Source organism: Carcharhinus amblyrhynchos, chromosome 4 (assembly GCF_965287045.1).
Source record: "Carcharhinus amblyrhynchos chromosome 4, sCarAmb.v2.hapA, whole genome shotgun sequence".
Classification (NCBI taxonomy): domain Eukaryota; kingdom Metazoa; phylum Chordata; class Chondrichthyes; order Carcharhiniformes; family Carcharhinidae; genus Carcharhinus; species Carcharhinus amblyrhynchos.
Window position 1 is genome coordinate 48,376,942 of NC_137327.1, and position 24,228 is coordinate 48,401,169.

Here is a 24,228-nt window from a genome sequence, read left to right on the forward strand (position 1 = left end):
AGAGAAAGGTGGGTTGTTTCATTGGTGTGAAACAAATAGCAGAGGTGATGAAAATGCTCTACCTGCAGTTATACCTTCTGAGTAACACAGTTTGTGAAAGAGGTAAATGAAAAAGGGGTGTCAAATGTGAAGGTAAAGAAGCCTGATCTTTCTCGCAGAACAGGCTTTGGTGCATCAGAAGTTGCCTCGAGGTGGATGAAGTGTATCATGCAATGGCAAAACTTCAAGCAAATTGTCAAATAATTTTTGGTTGTGTGCATTTCATATTGCTGGTGATTCAGAAATCAATCAGAATCACAGTTGTTTTTTTTTTGCCTGTGTTTAAAGCTATATATAGCCATTGTTCTGCTAAGAAATAAAAAGACTAGGGCTGGCATACAGTGAGTAAGTTCAAAATAATTATGAATTTGTTATTTTTCATGAAACCCAGAACCCAGAGGTATGGAGGCTTTTTGTACAATTAAAATGACACTGCTAAATTCAACAAAGCAGAATTGGTGACACAAAAACAGAAAATGCTGCAAAATTTCAGCAGGTCTGAAAGCATCTATGGAGAGACAATAGAACTAATGTTTTGAGTCAGGGTGACCCTACCTCAAACCCTTCACCTTTCCACAGTATTTTGCCTTTATCTCAGAATTGTTGATAGTTTGCTGTATAGTCACTGATTTGGTTCAATTATTAAGTGTTTTGGGTCTGCTCTATTGTTAATTGAGGGTAAAAAGGTGTAAAAGGATTGTAGTATACAAATTTTTTGAGCAGTTTTAATATTAAATTGTCAGTGAGCACAAGAACCTTTGAACTACCCTTTGTGCTGTTGCCTAGTTGTGTGGTTTTACAAGCTGATGGCTCTAGGCAGTATTGCTACCTCAATCGCTGAAGCAATGATAGAGTGCCATGTCATCAGCATGATTATTAGCCAAGTTGTTTTCGTTGACTTGCTGCTCTACAAACAAACGAAAAAAAGCACATTCTCTAATATTAACTGTGCTTCTGACAAAGGTGGATGTGAGTGACCAAACGAGAGTGATACAGGTCTACATCACAGAAAAGACCCTTTAGTCCATTACATCTGTGCTGGTCAAAAACAACCACATAACTATTCCAATCTCATTTCCAGCACTTGGCCCATAGCCTTGTATGTTTTGGCATCTTGAAAGCAAAGCATCCGTTTAAAAGCTATTGTTATCAATCATCTTAGTATGCATGAACGGCATGGTGGCACAGTGGTTAGCACTGCTGCCTCACAATCCCAGGGACCCAGGTTCAATTCTGGCCTCGGGTCACTGTCTGTGGAGTTTGCACATTCTCCCCGTGTCTGCAAGGGTTTCTTCTGGGTGCTTTCGTTTCCTCCCATAGTCCAAAAATGTGTAGATTATATTGGGTGGCCATGCCAAATCAGGGGGATTAGCAGGATAAATATATGGGATTATGGGAATAGGACCTGAGTGGGATTGTTGTCAGTGTAGGCTTGATGGACCAAATGGATTTCTTCTGCACTGTAGGGATTCTGTGTATGGTTTAGCTTCAACTTGATTCCCATAAAGATATTTCCTTCCCATCCCTTTTCTCTGTCCACGTACACTAGGTTTGATTCGATAGACACTGCCTGCATCCAGCATTTTAACATGACCATTCTTCTTGCATAAGCCTAAGCAGTGTCTGTTGGGCACTGCCACCCACCTTCACTCCAGCTTAATGTACATCAGCTATCCTGTCTAAATCATCTGACTTTGTCTCACCTAAAAACATCTTCCAGAACATTCTGGTCTGCCTGTAGTGCCTTTACTCAGTTGTCCATTGTTTTAGTTTGACTGAAGCCAGTTTGCTCTAGGTGCTGCATATCTGCTGATGATGAAGGGTTAACTGATTCTTCCTCCACTGGTTTAATAAGTGTTAAGAATTTTTTCCCTAATTTGTTTAATCTCCTCATGCAAATAGAAATTATCATCCATTTTATGCAAGTTTGGGAGAGAGAAGGAATTACTTTGGGATTGGAATAATTTAGAGAATCATTGTAAAAAATTTGCACAGTTCTGCAGCCACTTTGATCTTTTTTAACTCTACAGTCCCCAGTGACACGGACATCCTTATGACACCCTGATCAGAACCACGCCATTGATATTTTCCTGCAGTGTTGTCCAGGGCAAAGTTGTTAATTGCTTCCATAATAGAACATAGAACACTACAGCACAAACAGGCCCTTCGGCCCACGAGTTGCGCCGATCACATCAACACCTACCAACCTACAGACCTATCTATAACCCTCAATCTCATTAAACCCCATATACTCATCCAGAAGTCTTTTAAAAGACCCCAGCGAGTTCGCCTCCACCACCACTGACGGCAGCCGATTCCATTCACTCACCACCCTCTGAGTGAAAAACTTACCCCTAACATCACTTCTGAACTTCCCTCCTTGCACCTTAAATCTGTGTCCTCTCGTAGCAACCATTTCAACCCGGGGAAATAGCCTCTGAGAGTCCACCCTATCTATTCCTCTCAACATTTTGTAAACTTCTATCAGGTCGCCTCTCAACCTTCGTCTCTCCAGGGAAAAGAGTCCCAGCTCCCTCAACCTAACTTCATAAGGCATGCCTCCCAGTCCAGGCAACATCCTTGTAAATCTCCTCTGTACCCTCTCAATTGCTTCTACATCTTTCCTATAGTGAGGCGACCAGAATCATTCTATTTTGTAATGGATGTTTAAGGAATTATCCAGTAAAAGTGTTTTTGAAAGTGTTATTGCTTTTGAAAAGTTTGATTGTGTTTTGCCTCCACCTTTCATATGTTGTCAGTTTGGCTGTGACAGACTTAATCTTACCTTCCGGTCACACATTTGATTACAGTGTTGTCCATACCTCACCGGCCACAGGTATCAGCTTGGTACAAAGAGAAAAGGCGGTTTCTATTAGTAATTAAGTTTATTATATATCATTGTTAGGCAGTGTAAACATAAATCATGCAGTTTGTATCAAAACTATGCAGCCTAAGATACACTCCCATTGGTTTCCTTGGCAATTCCTGATTCACCAAATATGAGCGATATTATCAAGATGTCTACTAGGCATCTGTCTTCCCTCTGAATGGCGCTCCATGTCTTCAGATATAGAGTCTTCCTCTCTTGCGCAGTTAGTCTCTGGAGTTCTGCTGCAGCTGGTCCTGAAGTTTTCATTCATATCCTGTTGTTATCTCTTCCAAGATATGCTGCCTCTTTGTTGTAGGTTCAAATTTCCTCACTTATTTCGAATCTTACCGTCATTGGCCCTAGCCCAAGGTCCTGGGTCAGAATTACCTCATTACTGTCAGGCTAAATAAGGACTTATGTCTTACAACATTTCCTTTGTAAGCTTAACCAGTTCAAGCTAGTTTTAGGTTACTGCAGCTCAAGTAGAGTTTGCAGATTTTAGCTGCCCCTTTTCAACGCCTGGCCAATAACAGAAATGTCACCAATTGTCATGACTTGATTGAGACCAGGGAGAAACGCTCTCTAAAATGAATAATACTTTGTTGCTTGAAGGAAACCTCCATTATTCAATTGAAATAAGTTGCTATAAACAAATGTGACATTATTATCATTTAGATAATACTCATTTCTCAAATGAATTGACCAATGGGATATAACTCTGGTGATGTGCAACTGCTCGTTGAAATTATTCGACTGACCTCACTATTCAATTCCATTTTGACCATTTTGCTGGCAATTAAATCAATTCAAAGGAAGCTGATTAAGGTCTGAAAAACCTAAACAAAAGCTCATCAAGTCATAAGAAAAGACCAATCGACCTATCCCTCTTGTGTTTCATCCATACCAGCATCACGCTGTTTCTTTAATGTCTCTACTTATCTGCAGGATCGTTTCAAATGTTTATTGCACATGAAAATGAAACACTTTAAAATGGTCTATTTTATGTATACTTTTTACAAATTAAGGTTAGTCATATACTGCCTTGACATACTTAGAAATCGTATCCCAGATTCACCTTGTGTATATATCATATGCATTTGTACCTCAGAGGTCTTTCTTTAATTGTTGTAGTTCCAGACTTCAGAACTTCTATTTTATAGCTGTTCCTCTGTACATTTGGGATCATTCTTGCTCTGTTTTACACCATAACTAATAAAAATGTCCTTTGCAAGTGCCATGACCAGAATTGTAGAGTGTGGTATCAAATCACCGCATTGCCACTGTTCTGGCTTTGTATTCTAATATCTAATTTCTTTTCTTTATTGCTGCTCCTCATCTTGTCAAAATTGAAAGCACAGTTCTCTCAGGTGCCTTTCCATCTGCCTGTGCTAATCCTGTTTCTTCACTTTACATCTATAATTTGATTAGTTTTTGGTCCACTATGTAGTATTTTTGCATTTTTTAAACTAAATTTAATTTGCCATTTATTTCCCCACTCACTTAAGAAATCTAAACTCTAAATTATTAACTGCATCCTCTATATCTTTTGATCTCCCCATTTTAGTGCAGTTTACAAATATAGTATTTGCAATTAATTTCTGCATTATTGCCACTTCTGTAGGTAAGAAGTAATAACCTTACATTGCTCTACTCTATACTTTCTACACCTTTTTAACTGTGTGCTGTTTCATGTTTTTTTTAGTCCAACTATCTCCATCACACGCTGGATTTTAGTTTCATTGGATGTCTTTGGTGTGCGACCTTGTCAAAATCTTTTGAAAATCCAAATAAACTATAGAGAGTGAAAGAATCTTATTTGGCAGGATATTTTCTTTTGAAACCCATATTGATTCAACCTACTCCTTAGAGTGATTCCTACTATTTTATGTACTCGCAATAGACTACTGTATGTGTGTGTCGGATTTACTTCCTTTATTAAATATATAATTATTTCCTAAAAAGAACTTTAAATAACTGCCTGTATCAATAAAGTCATCTCCATTGTAGTTATTTCCATTTAATTTTCTGAGGGAAGATTAGGATCTCTGTGTTGAACTGTAACTGAATGGCTTAAGAAACATCCAGTTAAAGTCCAACAGATTTATTTGGTAGCACAAGCCACAAGCTTCCGGAGTGCTGCTCCTCCATCAGGTGAGTAGGAGTCATGTTCACAAACAGGGCATATGAAGATACAAACTCAATTTACAAAATAATGGTTGGAATGTGAGTCTTTACAGGTAATCAATTCTTAAAGGTACAGACAATGTGAATGGAGAGAGGGTTAAGCACAGGTTAAAGAGATGTGTATTGTCTCCAGCCAGGACAGTCAGTGAGATTTTGTAAGCCCAGGCAAGTCGTGGGGGTTACCGATAGTGTGACATGAACCCAAGATCCCAGTTGAGACTGTCTTCACGTGTGCAGAACTTGGCTATCAGTTTCTGCTTGGCGATTCTGTGTTGCTGTGTGTTGTGAAGGCTGCCTTGCATAATGCTTACCCAAAGATCAGAGGCTGAATGCCCATGACTGCTGAAGTGTTCCCTACAGCAGCCATGGGCATTCAGCCTCTGATCTTCGGGTAAGTGTTCTCTAAGGCGGCCTTCACAACACACAGCAACGCAGAGTCGCCAAGCAGAAACTGATAGCCAAGTTCTGCACATGTGAAGACAGTCTCAACTGGGATCTTGGGTTCATGTCACACTGTCTGTAACCCTCACGACTTGCCTGGGCTTGCAAAATCTCACTAACTGTCCTAGCTGGAGACAATACACATCTCTTTAACCTGTGCTTAACCCTCTCTCCACTCACATTGTATCTTTACGACTTGATTACCTGTAAAGACTCACATTCCAACCATTATTTTATAAATTGAGTTTGTGTCTTTATATGCCCTGTTTGTGAACAAGACTCCCGCTCACCTGATGAAGGAGCAGTGCTCCGAAAGCTTGTGATTTGTGCTATCAAATAGATCGGTTGGACTTTAATGTGGTGTTGTAAGACTTCTTACTGTACTACCCCAGTCCACCGTTGGCACCTCCACATCGTAAGAAACTTCCAGCATTGCACGGGAAGAGAGCACGATAAGCTCGCATATTCTTGCCTTGCAGGGCTCTTATTTGTAGACTTATTCAAAGCTGTGCACAACATAGAGAAGTGTATAAAGTGAATTTTTTTTAAATATAGGAGCTGGCACAGGGCACCTTTATGTCCTTTTGGTATAGCTTTATCTGTTTTAACAGCAATAGCTGACTACAGTGATTGTTCTTGTAGTTTTTAATTTAATTGAAAATCTTAAAACATTATTAACTTTGGAGAGGAGAAGTGAGTATTTAAAAATGTTCTTTCATTTTTTACAATTTCATTTCATTGTCACACTATTCTAGCTCAGCAAGCTCTGAAATAGTCAAAAAACAGAAGACAGATAACGTCGACGGAAGTGGTCATGATGGTAAGTGATCATTCCTTAACTGTCTTTATTGTGCATGCTTTGTATCAGCCTGATATGGGTAGTGAGATACTCTGACTGGGATTAATCAAAAATGAGCTGTGAAGGAGTTTTTGATTAAAATCATTTGTAGTTGTGATGCTGTTCGTTGTAATTGCATATCACACCAGTTACAAATGGTCTCCACCTTGCCTGGTTTAGCCAGTTATTCTGACATCTCCACTCCCACCAAAAAAGTAACAGGTTTTCTACTCTCTTCTCTATCAGGGGGACTCAACAACTTTTGGCCAAATCTCATTCCAAGTGTAGGCATCACACTCGAGTCTGATCCTGCTCTTAATTATATCAGCTTACTCAACGTTCTAGCAGTACTCACTAGATAATGATTATGACAGGAGCCTTGGCTATTGTTTTCTTTCTTCCACGTCCTTCTGCCTACTCACTTCATGGTTTGCTGTGGCTACTGTTTGACTAGAACAGGTGAGACCAGCTAACTAACTAGGGAACCTCAAATCTCTGTACCTCAACACAATACTAAGTACATATTTTCCCATTGAATCATTGATATTTAGCAATATCTGTCTAGTTTCCATTGTACTTAATGCTAATGATCCTTTTCTCTGTTTCTATTGGTATCCCTATACACACAGCCCAATTACAAAGGTGGGTATTACAAATTTCAAATCTGCATCCTCTGTCGCTGCCCCTATCCCGCTCACTCATATATATTCAATTTTAGTGTCAGCATCATTGGTGTCTCCCCTCAGATGTGAGCAAATATAGCAGGAGTTTGTCCACACTAATTGCAAGTCAAATGAAATTAGTAGATTAGCAAACCTATCAGTGAGTTGTAACAATTAAAATTCCTTTATTGAACTGGATACTTTAATTCCACACTTGTCAATACATGCCAATGCCAATCTATTTTCTTCTGTTATTTAGATGGAAGACTGATGAACACTAATGAAGCAAGCTAGTTTATTTAATATGTGAGCATACAGAGTAATGATTGGAGTAAATTTTAACTTGCTCCATGATGCATCCTCCTAACATGGAAAATAAAGCATTGCACACTTGCAGTGTCATACTCCACAATCAACTCTGAGTGCTACAGAGGTATTGGAGTTTGTAACAGAAGCCTGCTTTGATGTATGTTGTTAATGTGACTCCTATTCATGAGCTAAGTACACTTAGCAGATTGGTGTTCTTGTTGAATCCAGTTGGCACTATGTTTAAGATCAGACTCTCCAAGTCCCTACTGACCTGACTGTCTCTTGCAAATTGTGTTTTTTTTCTCTCTCATTGGACAACTTGACCCCTGACCCTGATGCAGCTTGTCATAGCCGTAAATTTGTCAATCAACCTGTCAACCACCAGGAAATACTCTCTGTATTAGCACCTGCATTTCTTAGCTATGCTGAGTGAAAAAGGAACTATTTTTAATTTCATGCGCATGAATGTCACCAGGATGTATTAACAGCCTCCTGATGATCTTCACAGAATTGTTACTGGGCAGGGGGAGGCCATTTGGCCTACTATGTCCACACTGGCACTTCAAATAAACAATTCTCTTAGTACTAATCCCTTGCCTTCCTCCTCTGTAATCCTGCATATTCTTTTTCAGATAACTTTTTGAGTGCTTCAGTTGAACCTGCCTCCTCCACACACTCAGGCAATACGTTTTAAACCCTAACCATTCACTGCATGAAACAAGTTTTGCTCGTATCACTTTTTTTCTCCTTTTAATTACTTTAAATCCGTGCCCTCCCATTCTCGATCCTTTCACAAATAGAAACAGTTTCTCTCTATCGACTCTGCACAGATTTGCCATGATTTTGAATACCTCTATCAAATCTCCTTTCAGCCTTCTTTTCATTAGGGTACATAGTCTTAACTTCTGTAATCTGTCTTCTAGAACTGCGTTCCTTATCCCCGGAATCATTCTTGTGAACCCCTTCTGTTCTCTCACAAATGCCTTCACATCTTCCAAAAGTGCAGTGCCCAGAACTGGGCTATTCAGCTGAGGCCAAACAAGTGCCTTACCTAAATTCAACATAACCTCCCTGCTTTTGTACTCTGTCACTATTACTGTATACTTAATGTACTGCTTTCTCCACCTGTCGTGCCGTCTTCAATGAGATTAAGCACACACACAGGCAGGTCTCTAGGCTCCTCCACCTGCTTTAGAGTTGTACCCTTTATTTTATTTATCTTCTCCAGTTTCTTCCTACCAAATGAATCAGCTCATGCTTCTCTGTATTGATCTTTATCTGTCACCTGTCTGTCCATTCCAATGGTAGTTGTGATGTGGAGATGCCGGCGTTGGACTGGGGTAAACACAGTAAGAAGCATCACAACACCAGGTTAAAGTCCACAGATTTATTTGATAGTAAATGCCACAAGCTTTCGAAACGCTGTTCTTTTGTCAGGTGAGTGACGTCAAGAGAGTACACTCACCTGATGAAGGAACAGTGTTCCAAAGGCTTGTGGCGTTTACTATGAAATAAATCTGTTGGACTTTAACTCAGTGTTGTGAGGGTTCTTACTGTATCCATTCCAACAACCAGTCTATGTCCCTTTGAAGTTCTACACTGTCCACCTCACTGTTCATAATTCTTCTTAAATCTGCTATTCACAGTTGTTTGATGGCAGTTCCAGCTCCTTCCTGCAGGCACATTAAAATACCAAACCCCCTTTTGTTCTGGTGATACCAGCCTTTTATTTGTGTCTTCAAGTTTCTGTTTTTAAAAGGTGCTGCTGAACCTTTGGAAATGAATCTGAAATCTGGCTTCAAAAATCAATTACAGCTGAAAGCCAGATGCCTACTCAACCCATCAGGCCACAAATTCTAAAATATGACAATGGCTTGTAGCTTCCTGTTTAATCTCAAATGATGTGCTACAATTGCTCACTAGGAAAGCACAGGAGTGCTCCAAGTCACTTCTCTCCTACAGCCAATGCTGCTTCATTTTATTGATAATCTCTTGTTTTTAGAACCACAATCCCACTAAGTAGCTGACTTTCTCATAGAATTATGAAATAGTAATGTAACCAGTATTTTTTTTAGGTGGCCTAATCCATTCTGAGCACTATTATCCTAGCTTATTGCAGCAGCACTTCAGAATGAAAGAACTTGTAATTCTCTTTGCGTTGCTCTCATCTCCCAAAATGATTCATAGTCGATTAATTACTCTTGAACACAAAGGCAAAATACAGGGTACTGCAGACAGTGGAAAGTCAAAACGGAATATGCTGGAAATATTCAATAATGTTACTTATGAAATGTAGCAACTGTCGTCATCTAGGGAAGCATTTCAACCAGTTTGCACTTTGGCCCTTCTCTTGAGACCTGATAATCAGTCTGTTTCTACAATGGTGATGGAGGTAGGTGGGGATACATGTTGCCCAGGAAACAATGAGGAAACCCCTCCTTTACACCCCCGCCCACCTTCGTTTCTTTGACAGTGCCATGGGATCTTTTGCATTTATCTGGATAGCAGCTCAGTTTATCCCCACTTCAAAATGGCAGCACCTCTGATAATGCGGCACTCATTCCCTCAATGCTCTGCTGAAGTATTGGTGTAGATAATGCTCCAGTCACAGAGTGGAGCGTGAATTCATTTATGTTTTGACTCCCAGATGAGGGAGTTTCCACTTAGCCCAAATAACCTGGCTATTTTCATAGGGAAGTAACATTCTGATTACTTTGGGTTTTGCATATAGTAATGTATCTAAAAATATGAAATTGCTTATGATGGGAGCTGGATTTTGTGACCTGCAGAGCTTAAAAATATGCAAGTACTACATTCTGTAAATGTGATAGTGCATCAGTGTTTGTATGCTGTGACACTGGTTGGCAATTACAGGCTCTGGATTGGTTGTTGTGGGGGTAATGCACTTTTGCAGTAAAGACAGAGAAAGCAGAAGTCGAACGTATAACAAAACAGTATTCTGTCGTGGAAGTTTCATCAGAATTAGAAGTTAATCAGGAACACCCATTGGTCCTGTGTCTTGTAAACCTTTTGATTATGACAAGTTAATCTTACCTCTCTGTCCACAAGACTGGCTTACTATCAGTGATAGTAAATTGACCTCAAAATAAGGTGTATTCTGGGAGAAGTGTAAACCTTTCATTTCTCTGGAATTTTCCCAATTCCACTGGTGCAAACCCATTGGAATTATTTGAGATCTGTTCCACGAAGGCTTTAACTAGGAACTTTCCAAATGGAGGCCGGGGCATTGTCATGAGGAAGCAGAATTATTTGATAGAAAGTGACCTTGATACACCTTATATCCAACGACTATAGATTGGCAACTATTGGCTATAGATTGGGATGTCTTGTTGAAGTTGTACAAGACATTGGTAAGGCCACACTTGGAATACTGTGTGCAATCCTGGTCACCCTATTATAGAAAGGATATTATTAAACCAGCAAGAGTTCAGAAAAGATTTACGAGGATGCTACTGGGACTTGATGGATTGAGTTATAAGGAGAGGCTGAATAGACTGGGACTTTTTTCTTTGGCGTGTAGGAGGCTGAGGGATAACCTTATAGAAGTCTATAAAATAATGAGGGGCATAGACAAGGTAGATAGTCAATATCTTTTCCCAAAGGTAGGGGAGTCTAAAACTAGAGGGCATAGGTTTAAGGTGAGAGGGGAGTGATACAAAAGCGTCCAGAGTGGCAATTTTTTCACACAGAGGGTGCTGAGTGCCTGCAACAAGGTGCCAGAGGTAGTGGTAGGGGCGCGTACAATTTTATCTTTTAAAAAGCATTTAGATAGTTAAGATGAGTATAGAGGGATATGGGCCAAATGCGGGCAATTGGGATTATAAAAAAGGCCAGCATGGATAAGTTGGGTTGAAGGGCCTGTTCCCATGCTGTAAACCTCTCTGACTCTACAACTAGTGAAGGCCTGAAAATGGGATTTTAGAAGCAAAAGACAGAAGCAGCCTAGAGATAGCAGGGATGTTTTGTTGCCCTCTTTTCCTCTCTCCCCTGGCCTACAGATATGGGAGAGACAGGCTAGCTAAGGAATGGAAGAGCAGTTCACAGATTGGGCTAATGCATGTCAAAACAGAGACCTTCAACGTGGGTGGTGGAATGTTAATGAAGCTATTTTCTTGTACGTCTGCCAAGGCTGACTCAAAGGTTAGGAATAAGCTAATGCTGTGGGAAAGAAGTGACGGAGGATCATTATACCTTGTATAAGTAGCCCTCCTTGTGTAACTTAAGCTTTTCATGAGCTTTTGTACCGCAGATGATGATGCCTTAGTCAATGTTTATTGCTTTTGCAACATGTCTGAATTTTACAAATGAATTTTAAAAAAACCCTCAAAATCCTACAGCTCATAGAAAATGGATATTTTCCAATACTCTAATGCCATGTTAAACCCAGCAGTATTGAAAGTTTATTTGCATTGTTGATGAATTGATGTATAACCTGCTGTCTGTGGATATTAGAAAATGTTAAATATTAAGTAGGCTGTACTGTACATGAAGACTGTAGGCTGTGCATGGTATTGATGTTTTTCTCCTTTAATCCACAGATGCTTCGGTCCGCCTCGTTGCCCAACAAGGGGCATACACGCGATGGGTCGTACGAGGGCTGCTCTTGGATGTTTCGAGAGTAGCCTTGTGCTTCACGTCATTAGTGTACACTTAAACTGGACCAGATGCTGGGCAACACGACAGCTCAGTGACTATCACTGTTTGCTGTGCAGATACATGGATTTGGGCCTGTGTCTGTGGGAGTTTGCACATTCTCCCCGTGCTTGTGTGGGTTTTCTCCGGGTGCTCCGGTTTCCTCCCATACCCCAAAGATGTGCTCTTAGGCTGGTTGGTGTAACAAATTGTCCCTAAATTAGTCTTCCCTCCATGTGGAATGCCATTAGCATAGATAAGGGCATGGGTGGAGAGGGGACTCATAATGTTAAGATGGCGGCGCAGGCTCATTGGGCCGAAGGGCCTGTTTCCTGTGCTGTGTTGTTCTTTGTTCTTTGTATTCTGTCATTTAATTTGATTTTTCTTCAGATGATGACTCCTGTGATCAAGCACAGTCTGATTTCTTAACTGGCACAGCAATCCAGCATCCTTCAGCATCTGTATGTGTTGGAATACTCCCTGGCCTTGGAGCCTACTCAGGGAGCAGTGACTCCGATGCAGAATCCAGCTCTGACAGTGACATTATCATCAGTACCGGAGGTCGAATCATCTCTTCAGTCTTTCGTTCCCACCCTTTTCCTGAAAGCCCATGAAGCTGAAATATTCAATGGCAGCGTTTTATTTGTATAGAGGTGATTTGTAATGCAATCTTGTATAAACTAGTAAAGAGTTTGATTTTGGCTGCTTCACTTCTGGCAGTCATATGTGAATACAAATTCTGCAGCCCTGATTCAAAATCTGATTAGATATTGTAGCAGGCCACTGCACATTTAACCATATAGAGGTGAGTACCTTGGATTGCAAATCCAAGGGTGAAATATGTTGTTGAATATTGTCAACATTTTAAGTGTAAATAATTATTTTTACGCTTGCATGCTTAAACAAAACAGCTACTTGTAAGTTACGACAGTAGAACTGCTAACTATACATTGGCTGTTAGTATAGCTATGGGTAAGTTGGGATACTTCTGTATCATTGATGATGGCTGTGAACTATTTAAGAAGTGAATAAATTCTCTGTTACTCCATGGTGCTTCTCCTTTGTATGCCTTCCACTTTGTGTAGATTCTTTTTGCTGCTTCACTAACTAAGTGCTCACTTTATTTTTAGTTAACTAAATGTACAGCCTGTTTCCTCTTACCACAGGAGCTAAATCCCTTGGGTCCTCTCAACAGGAGACATCACGAAAACTGTGATTGGGAGTGGCCATGTAAGATGCCCCCATACTTCTATCCCTTGGCCAGCGTGAACCTTTCAGGCAGGCCTTTTGATTTTTGGACAACCTTCCATTCTTGGGAAAACATCTTGTCTTCACTTGATGTGGCTTTGCTATCGCCACTGGAAGCTTTTTACGTGGTCAAATGTTAATGAGAACCTGCTTATAACTAACTCACTGCTTAACTTTAATACTGCAAACCTCTTTTTGCATGTTTGCTTTAAGTAGTCAATTATGGTTAGTCAGAAAGCCCTTTACAATGAATATCAAAAAGGAAAATAAGCAAAAATGGTAATGCAGTAAAGAAGAACTTCCTTTTTAGGATGTCCCACAATGCTTCACAGCCACTGGATTATTCGTGAAATAGTCACTGTTTTTCAGGAAGATGCAGCGGTCCATTTGCATTCAGCAAATTCTCACAAAGAACAATGAAATGAATGAAAAGTGAATCTCTTTTGAATAGTGTTTGGAGGATAAATATTGACCAAGAGGAATCCAGTCCTCCACTTAAAAGTTGTGTATAAGATTTGTTTTTTTTCCACAAAATCCAAATATTGCAGATGCAGAAAATCTGAAATAAAAACAGAAAATGCTGGAAATACTCAGCAACACCTCAAGAGAAACAGAATTAACATTTCAGATTGAGGACCCTTCATCAGCACAGATTCTGGTCAAAGTTCTATTTTTAATTTTCATTGGAACAGGCAGATGGAACCTCGATGGATCAGCACCTCACCTGAAATACAACTCCTATGACAAGATAGCCTTCCCTCAGTACTGCGCTGAAGTATCAACCTGGATTATGAGCTGAAGTCTTCAATCCATGACTTCCTCAGAGTTGGCGTGCTTTTCCTGAGCTAAGCTAATACTCCAGTTGTATTGTGAATTTACCTGTGCGCCATTGCTCTAAAGTTTTTCTACTGAATTTACGTGCCTGGCTTTAGACCTCCCTGATAGGTTAAATTATATGAAAATTACATTGCTGTCCTGTACAGATAGTCTGAGAACTCAGTGACCCACACAAAACAAAATAGTTGTACAATGAGTAGTGCTGGTGGTGCAAGATTATTTTCATATCATGCTTCATTTCAGAAAGAATGACATTTTTTGTTATGTAGATTTAATTTCTCTACCACTGTGACATAAATGCTTGGCTTTACTGTACTACAGATAGTCAGCACTTAGAAAATATATTTGCCATTTTCAGGAGCTCCTTGTATTTTGTGATGGTTTTGAGCTTTGGAGGATACATTGAGACCATTCTCATTGTTGACTTTGGAACTTTGTGTACTTGTGCTGAAATCGGCTTTCAGTATTGTAAGGGCTAAATATATTTGACGTGTGATTTTAATGCCTTTTTTGAAAATATATCAATGTTGATATTACCGTCAGCACAAATCACATACGTTTAGCCACAGTACATGCTAATTTAGTCTAAGAGCATTCAGTTGAATATGTATATTGAGAACTACAGAGAGAGAAAGTACCTAAATAATAAACTTAACTAAATGTGGCATTTTTGTTTTAATTAACATTTTAAATTTAAATTCCGCAATGAATAAAATAAAAACGATGGGATTCATAGTCCTATTTTTAAATCAGTAACAATAACAATTTGTTCTTTTCTGCCTGATTTGTACTGTGATGTGACATATCATTTGTTTGGACCAAGTTAGTATAAACACTGTTCTTGCCATTTTTTCTGCTGAGGGAAGAGGTGATAAATGAAAGGAGAGGACAATGCAAGAGAGCTAGATAGCAATAAAAAACATGGCAGAAAGGAGTAGAGCATGCAGAAGAATGCACCAGCAGGTAAGGCCAAAGGTTGAAAATACAGAACTAAAGTCCCTGTATTTGAATGTGCGTAGCATTCATAAGAAAATCAACGAATTGTCAGCTTAGATAGAAATAAATATATATGATCTGATCATTATAGAGATGAAGCTGCAAGGTGACCAAGGCTGGGACCTGAACATTGAAAGGTACTTGACATTTTGGAATACAGGAAGCTCGGAGGAAGTGGTGAGGTAGCTCTTTTAATTAAACATGGTATTAGTTCAGTTGCCAGAGGTGACATTGTACATCTTTATTCTTAGAATCAGTTTGAGTAAAACTAAGAAGTAACAAAAGAATAGTTTATAGGCCCCCTAACAGTAACTACGTTGTAGAATGAGGTATGTGGGAAATAATAGGCGCTTGTGAGAAAGGTGCAGTGTTAATCATGAGTAATGTTAATCTACATATAGATTGAATGAATCAGATTGGTAAAGGTAGTTTGGAAGATGAGTTTGTACATTGCTTTTCGGGACATTTATTAGAGCAGCTCAGTTTAGAGCCAACAAGAGAACTGGCCATTGTGGACTTGTTAATGTGCTGAGAGGCAGGATTAATTAATGACCTCATAGTAAAGAGCCCCAAGTTAATGGTGATCATAACATGATTGAGTTCCACAATCTGTTTAAGGAGGGGAGAGTGGATCTAAGACTAGTGTTTTAATCTTAAATAAAGTCAATATTAAGGGAATGAGGGCAGAGGTGGTTAAAGCAAACTGGAAAATTAAGTTAAGGATTAGGTCAATAGAGATGCAGTGGAAGTCAAAGTCACGTAGAAGATATTTCATAACTATTGGGTACCAGATCTCAAGGTTTATTATGAAACCAGACTAGACCTCAATAATGCAAAGGATGCTTTGCCTCAGGGATCACTTTTATCAAAACAAACTTTATTCATAATACAGCTTGTGTAATCTAACAAGATAAAAAAGTTTAACTCTTAACTGTTGAACAATCTTTAAACATGAAGAAACAACTGCTAACTCATCACTAGTCAGTTCCAATTAAGCAATATGAATGGGCAAAAAATTGGCAGATGGTGGCAGAGTGGTTAGCACTGCTGCTCACCGTGCCAGGGATCTGGGTTCGATTCCCGGCTTGGGTCACTGTCTGTGTGGAGTCTGCAGTTTCTCCCTGTGTCTGCATGGGTTTCCTCCGGGTGCTCCGATTATTGACACTGTTCTTTGTCACAATGACAAAGTGCACAGAGGGGTGTGTTGTCTGCCTGGTGCTCGGGTCTGGGATGTCGCATCTGGGCTGCAGAGGAACCTGGAATGGGAGGGTGAGAATCCGGTCGTTGTGGTACATGTGGGTGCCAACGACGTAGGCAAAATGCAAACTGAGGATCTGGGGAGGGAGTATGAAAAGCTGGGAATGGAATTAAAAAGTAGAACCGACAAAGTGGTTATCTCTGGGCTACTGCCTGAACCGAGTGCAGACGGGCGTGAGGTTGATAAGATTAAGGAAGTGAATGGGTGGCTCAGGGATTGGTGTGGGAGGAATGGGTTTGAATTTATGGGGCATTGGCCATCAGTATTGGGGTAGGTGGGACCTGTTCGGGTGGGATGGGGTTGGTCTGAGCCGTGCTGGGACCAGAGTCCTGGCGAATTGTGTAAATAGGACTGTAGACAGGACTTTAAACTAATTGGGGGTGGGGGGGGGGGGGGGGGGTGAGGGTGCGAGGGTAGGTGACATTATGGGGCCTAAAGTTAAGGAGAGGGTACAGGTAAGGGAAGAGGCCGAGGATGTCCCAATAATAAAGGGAGTAGGGGGCGTGAGTATGGTTGGTGGCGTTCTGGCAAATAGGGTCCAGGTGAAGGCTGGGACGAAGGCACTTTATCTGAATGCACGAAGCTTTCGGAATAAAGTGGATGACCTGGTGGCGCAGATCAACACAAATGGATATGATCTGGTGGCCATTACAGAGACGTGGCTGCAAGGTGACAGGGACTGGGAGCTGAATGTCCAGGGGTATCAAGTGTTTAGGAAGGATAGGCAGGAGGAAAAAGGGGGGTGCGTAGCTCTGCTGATTAAGGATAGCATCAGGGTGGTAGCAAGGGATGATATAGGAACCAAAGAGCAGAAAGTGGAATCGTTGTGGGTGGAGATTAGGAACAGCAAAGGGAGGAAGACGCTGGTGGGTGTCGTCTATAGGCCCCCGAATAATGATCTGGAGGTGGGGCGGGCTGTTAATGCGCAAATAAATGCGGCATGCAGGAATGGGACGGCGATAATTATGGGGGATTTCAATCTACGTATTGATTGGTCGACCCATGTTGGACGCGGTGGGCTCGAGGAGGAGTTCTTGGAATGCTGCCGGGATAGTTTCCTTGAACAGTGTGTGCTGGAGCCGACGAGGGAGCGAGCTATCTTGGATCTGGTGTTATGTAATGAGGCGGGTAGAATTAGGGACCTTGCGGTGAAGGATCCTCTTGGGGAGAGTGATCATTGTATGGTGGAGTTTCTGGTGCAGATGGAGGAGGAGAAAGTGGGTTCCCGGACACGCGTCCTTTGTTTGAACAGAGGGGAGTACGGTAGGATGAGAGAAGAATTGGTGAATGTTGACTGGGGGAGTGCGTTGGAAGGTAGGTCTGCTGAGGAGCAGTGGAGGATCTTTAAGGAGATCTTTCTTGGTGCTCAGCAGAAATTTATTCCGATGGTTAAAAAGGACCGTAGGAGGAGAGGTAATAAGCCGTGGATAACGAAGGAGGTGAAGGAAAGTGTTAAATTAAAAGTGGAGGCGTTTAGAATAGCTAAGAGTAATGGGCGAGAAGAGGATTTGGAGAGGTTTAAATGTCAACAAAGATTGACAAGTTGATAAAGAAGGGTAGGATGAACTATGAAGCTGGGCTAGTGCTTAATATAAAAAAGGATAGCAAGAGTTTTTATAAATATATAAAAAGGAAGAGGCTGGCTAGGGTGAACGTTGGACCCTTAGAGGATGAGAGGGGGGACTTAGTGGTAGGGGATGGGGAAATGGCTGAGGTTTTGAATAACTTTTTTGTTTCGGTCTTCACGGAGGAGGACGTGAATAATTTGCCGGGTGTTAGCGATGGAAAGGTGGTAGGACTGGAGGGTCTCAATGACATTATTGTTACTAGAGAGGCGGTGCTCGACAGACTGGAGGGACTGATTGTGGACAAGTCCCCAGGACCGGATGGAATGCATCTGAGGGTTCTGAAAGAAATGGCGGAGGTGATAGTGGATGTCTTGGTGGTTACTTTCCAAACGTCGCTGGATTCTGGGGAAGTGCCGGAAGATTGGAAAACGGCTAATGTTACGCCATTGTTTAAGAAGGGTGGCAGGCAAAAGGCAGGGAATTATAGGCCGGTTAGTTTAACGTCTGTTGTAGGTAAAATGTTAGAATCTGTCATCAAGGAGGAAATAGCGAGGCATCTTGAGGGGAATTGCTTGATAGAGCAGACGCAGCACGGTTTTGTTAAGGGGAAGTCGTGTCTGACAAATTTATTGGAGTTCTAGGAGGATGTGTCTAGGGCGGTGGATAGAGGAGAGCCGGTAGATGTGGTCTTTCTTGATTTTCAGAAGGTGTTTGACAAGGTACCTCACAAGAGGTTATTGCAGAAGGTAAGGGGGCATGGAGTTGGGGGTAGGGTGTTAGCGTGGATAGAGGATTGGTTGTCAAATAGGAGGCAGAGAGTGGGGGTTAATGGGTGCTATTCGGACTGGCGGTTGGTGACTAGTGGTGTGCCCCAGGGGTCGGTGCTGGGGCCTCAGCTATTTACCATTTATATAGATGATCTGGAGGAGGGAACCGAGTGTATGGTGTTGAAATTTGCTGATGACACCAAGATTGGTGGAACGGCAAATTGTGCGGAGGGTGTGGAGAGTCTGCAGAAGGATCTAGATAGGCTGGGCGAATGGGCCAGGAACTGGCAAATGGAATTTAATGTTGGCAAGTGCGAGGTTGTCCACTTTGGTAGGAATAATGGTAGGAAGGACTATTACTTATAGGGCGAAAAACTGCAGCAGGCGACGGTGCAGAGGGACCTCGGGGTCCTTGTGCATGAGTCGCAAAAACCAAGGCTGCAGGTGCAGCAGGTGGTCAGGAAGGCTAATGGGATGCTGGCCTTCATAGCGAGGGGGATTGAATATAAAAGTAGGGAGGTCTTGCTGCAGCTGTATAGGGCACTGGTGAGGCCGCAGCTGGAGTACTGTGTGCAGTTTTGGTCGCTGTACTTACGCAAGGATATTTTGGCCTTGGAGGGAGTGCAGAGGAGGTTTACTAGGCTGATACCGGAGTTGAAGGGGTTGAGCTATGAGGAGAGGCTGAATAAACTAGGCTTGTACTTGTTAGAGTTTAGAAGAATGAGGGGAGATCTCATTGAGACGTATAAGATGATGAATGGGATGGATAGGATAGAGGTGGAGAGACTCTTCCCGCTCAGAAAGGACAGTAGGACTAGGGGGCACAGCCTCAAGATAAAGGGGGGGGGGGGGGGGGGGCGGTTTAGAACGGAGTTGAGGAGGAACTTCTTCACTCAAAGGGTGGTGAATCTCTGGAATTCTCTGCCCGTTGAAGTGGTGGAGGCTGCCTCGCTAAATATTTTTAAGACGCGGGTTGATGGGTTTTTGATAAGCAAGGGGATTAAGGGTTATGGGGAGAGGGCGGGAATGTGGAACTGAGCCACGACAGATCAGCCATGATCTCATTGAATGGCGGGGCAGGCTCGAAGGGCTAGATGGCCTACTCCTGCTCCTATTTCTTATGTTCTTATGTTCATCCTCCAGTCCGAAATACGTGCTGATTAGGTGCATTTGCCATGCTAAGTTCTTCTTCCATGTACCCGAACAGTCGCCGGAATGTGGCAACCAGGAGATTTTCACAGTGCAGTGTTAATGTAAGCCTACTTATGACACTAATGAAATAAACTAAACTAAATTAATAATGTGTGATAAATGTTAGCAGGAAGAATTGAAAAGCAGTATATTATTTTTAAATGGACAGAGATTGCAGAAATCTACAGTCTTGAGTATAGTTTTGGTTTCCTTATTTAAGAGGCTATTATTTCACTTGAAGCATTGCAGAGAAAGTTCAACTGATACATTTCCAGTAGGGAGGTGTTGTTGTATCCATTGGAGTTTAAAAGAATGAGGTGTGATCTTATTAAAGCATATTAGAACCTGAGGGGACTTGACAGGGTGGTTACTGATAGGTTGTTTCTCCTTTTGGGAATGACTTAGCTGAAGGATTGACATTTGCATAGGATTGACTGTATTTCAATCCTATTAGTGCATCCGGAACAGCTGCTGTTGTCCTCCTCACTTCCCCCATTGCAGGTATGGCTGGACAGTGCCCAGTGGACTGTGGCAGTCTGGCAGTGTCCACTGGATACCCTGGCAGTGACCAGTTGGGCAGTGCCAAGGAGGTGGGGCCTTAATAGGACTGGGGCCTGATGGGGAGTATGCATGATGGTGAGGAGGCTCATGCTGGGGGGGGTGCTATGCATGTTCGGTGCAAGGAGTAATGAAAAGACGTGGGTGTGGCTAGATAAGAGGGGGCTGTGCCAGGGAAGTGCAGGGGGCTATGAAGAGTTGGGGGTAAGGGGATAGGAAAAGGGGGCTATGAAAAGATGGGGATGTGGGAGGGGGCTATGCACAGGGGGTCATGCAGAGGTGGGCCACAGAGGGGGCCATGATGAGGGGGAGACAGGTGTTGGGGGTCTGCCAGATGACTCATTGGAAGGATCCTGATGCCCGCTACTGCAACGCGTGAGTGTGGGGACGTGGGCTGTCCGATTACCAATGGAAGATGCGAGTTGATCTCCCATATGTAGTAGACCAGGATGCTTCCTGTAATGGTGCCCCAGTGTTCTAAAGCCAGCTTCACTAGTGTACTTAGGCTCCCCCACCCCTCATTCAGTGCAGATCTCTCAATTATCAAAAGAACTGAGTGTGTGAAGGAAGATTGCAGCGCCGAGCTTGCACAACAAAACGTTTCACACTTTAATGGCACTTAGAAACTTTTTGGGAAAATTCCACCTTAGAACCAGGAAACACATTTTAAAAATATGGAATTTCCCATTTCTGAGTGAAATTGGAAGAATGTTTGATTTCTCTCTGGGGTCGTTAGTCTGGGAATTTCTCTTCCCAAGAGAGCAGTAAGTGTTTCCCTGGGTCATTGAATATTTTGATGCCCAAGTTAGATTTTGGCTGATAAGGGAGTTGAAGTGTATCGTGGGTCGACAGGAAAATTGAGGCCACATTTAGATCAACAATTATCTTATCAAATAGAGGAGGAAGCTTGAGGGGCTGATCACCTAATTCATGTTTGTCTGCATCAATGTGTTACTAAAATGACAAAACTGTGGGGCAAAAACTCACTGACTCTGGTCTGCAGTTCCTTATACCATACCAGGTACAATTCCCTCTGCCAATGTTTCCATCACAATTGCAGATGTGTTTATAAAGAGCATCCTATGGCAATTTTTGATGTGTGCACTTGTCACAGTAAGCAAGGGTTTAAGGAAAGGGTGTGTCAGCCTAGGGTGTTCATGTGCATAATTTGGGAAACTGATTATAGGCAGTATTGCACAAGATTTTCTTGCTGAATGACTATAGACACGATTTTCATTAGGCAATCTAAATTATGTTAATGCCTTCAGTCTTGGTTGTAGCTAGAGGGAGTATTTCATTCCACTTTTAATTGGAGAATGTGACCACTTGATATAGTAATCGCTTTTAGTGAATCAATTGTAAACTTACAAGAAATGCAGATTTGCAGATGATGTAAATAAAACCCATGTTCATTTTAATTTTGTGATGTTTGTATTGCTTCCGTGTCCTTCTTACCTGTCACAGCATCTAGATAGACAGCTACTTGCAGAGTATAATTTGTAGGTTGATATAATGCCGCTGAACAGCATGTTGTATGGCCATTAAATGTTGTAATTAAAGAATTATATAATTTGCATTACTTTATTACAGAGAGCTTAGTGTTGTCCAAATACTTGATCAAATAATGTTTTCTTAAGCCAGTATACTTAGATTGATGGCAATTAAACAGGTTGAAGAAAAAGGAATTTAAGACTTGGAAATATAAAATTTGATTATTTAAAATATATCAGTAAAGCAGAATGACACCTGTTCAATAATCCAGCTCAGCCTGGATTTGTAGAGAGATAGAGCCATTCAAACTCCGTTCCCTGACTGACTAGACTGTTCATTGGTACAGCAGCCAAGAATTAAACACGGTTCAGCAACAGCGCATTCATTCCTGGCAAAGAAGTCAAATGTGCCACACATTTCTGACACATGCTGCCATATGGAGAGAGAAGGAACTGGCATAATGGATGCAAATGTTTAGAGCCATGCCAACAGGACAATTCCCCACTGGCCAATTTCCTAATCTTAAAATCGTTCACACATCAGTGAGATGTTATAAGGATAAGAATCATAGTTCTTCTATTTTGAATATTTGAGTTGAATGGACTGCTTTACATCAATCCTTGGTATATATCTTGTGAACCTTCTGTATTTGCAGCTTTTGCTGGTAGATTAATTATTTCCTCTTTTTACCCTTCGCTATTCACTAATGTCAATCTCCTTAAGATGCAGCCTACTTAAAAATAGCCGTTAGGACCTTTCAACAATATTTAGAAGTTTGTACTGCCAAAAAAGAGCAAAGGAAAGGCTTTTGATGTAAATTCAACTTAATTTACTGAAACATTGCACTGTAAGTAAGAATTACAGGTAAATAGTGTAAAATATCCAAACGCAAGTTTGACAAAAGTACAGTTTATTTTAATTATACAGACAACATTGACACAAAATGAGAGAACACTCTACTTTCAGCTCTGGCCTTCCTGCAAGTCAATAATTGTTATTTTCAAACTGTCTTGTTTTAATAGTTTAAAAAAAATCAGATACATAACATCCAGTAATACAAAGATACATTCAATACTTGAACAGTGTGGCGACATGGAAAAAAAGTCGACCATTCTTAGTGTTAATTATCAGACTTTTACAAAGCACCAGATTCTCCTTACAAACAAATTAAGACTTGAGTCATTGGAAATATATCTTTTTGAAACAATGAAAACAAAACATTACAAATGTGCTGCAAAACATGCAAAGATTTATTCTGTAAACGTTTTCAGAGGGCATGGTAGGGAATTTGGTATCATGCAGGCTCTAAGTTCGATGGCTTGGTGTTAGGCTGGATCAGAGTTAACAGGCGGAAGGTTTCTTTGCTTGAAATATTGAACAACTTGCTGGGGTAGTTCTGCCAGGACAGATTTGGCCAAAGTTTCTTTAGGAGCCTGAAAAACAGCAAAAATAAAAGCTTTAATAGTACCACATGTTTGATTTGATTTATTATTGTCTCATGTATTGGTATACAGTGAAAAGTATTGTTTCTTGCGCACTACGCAAAGTATACAGTTTATGGAAAAGGAAAGAAGAGTGCAGAATGTAGTGCTACAGTCATAGCTAGTAAAGTTAATGAATGGATGTGTATAACTTAGCAATATATTTTGTGCTCATAAAAAAATTGAAGAAACTAAAGTGACTGCTAAATTTCCAGGATCTGATGCCTACATTCATGGGTTCTGAAAGATATTGCCGCAGAGATAGTGGATACAATGGTTATGATTTTCCAAAATTCTCTAAATTCTAGAATGGTCTCAGGAGATTGGAAATTAGCAAGTATAACTCTGCTATTCAAAGTGACATCAGTTGTCAGGAAAATGCTGGAATCTTATTAAGGAAGTCTTAACAATGCACTTAATAAATCAGAGTATGATGAGACAAAGTCAAGACGGTTTTACAAAAGGTAAATGACGTTTGACAAATTTATTGAGTGTTTTTTACAAATGTAACTAGCAGAGTAGATAAAGGAGCATTAGTAGACGTACCTGAATTTCCAAACACTTTCGATAAGGTGCTGCACAAAAGGTTAATATGTAAGATACAGGCTGATGGAGTTGGCATTAACATACTAGCATCGATAGAGGGGTGGTTGATGGTGAGACGCATCTGGAATACTGTGTGGAAGTTTTGGTCTCCATATTTAAGGAAGGATATACTTGTCTTGGAGGTGGTGCATAAAAGGTTCATTAGGTCAGTTCCTGGGGGTGAGAGAGTTGCCTTATGATGGGGAGCTGAATAAATTGGGGCTATTGATGTATGAACTTCCATAAGATATAA

The 24,228-nt window shown here is 41.1% G+C and overlaps 2 protein-coding genes across 2 annotated transcripts in view; one reads left to right on the forward strand and one right to left on the reverse strand.

Annotated features, from left to right (window-relative positions):
* The window catches only part of psme3ip1 (proteasome activator subunit 3 interacting protein 1), a 111,313-nt gene extending 98,270 nt beyond the window's left edge, over positions 1-13,043 (forward strand). Inside the window, exons 6-7 of the mRNA XM_080187113.1 lie at positions 6,289-6,353; positions 12,386-13,043. Of these exons, the coding sequence (XP_080043239.1) occupies positions 6,289-6,353; positions 12,386-12,609 (289 nt within the window). The 3' untranslated portion in view covers positions 12,610-13,043. The remainder of the gene's footprint in view (positions 1-6,288; positions 6,354-12,385) is intronic.
* Positions 13,044-22,802: 9,759 nt separating this feature from the next.
* cpne2 (copine II) overlaps positions 22,803-24,228 on the reverse strand; it is a 259,830-nt gene continuing 258,404 nt past the window's right edge. The window contains exon 16 of the mRNA XM_080187114.1: positions 22,803-23,342. Within this exon, the coding sequence (XP_080043240.1) occupies positions 23,235-23,342 (108 nt within the window). The 3' untranslated portion in view covers positions 22,803-23,234. The remainder of the gene's footprint in view (positions 23,343-24,228) is intronic.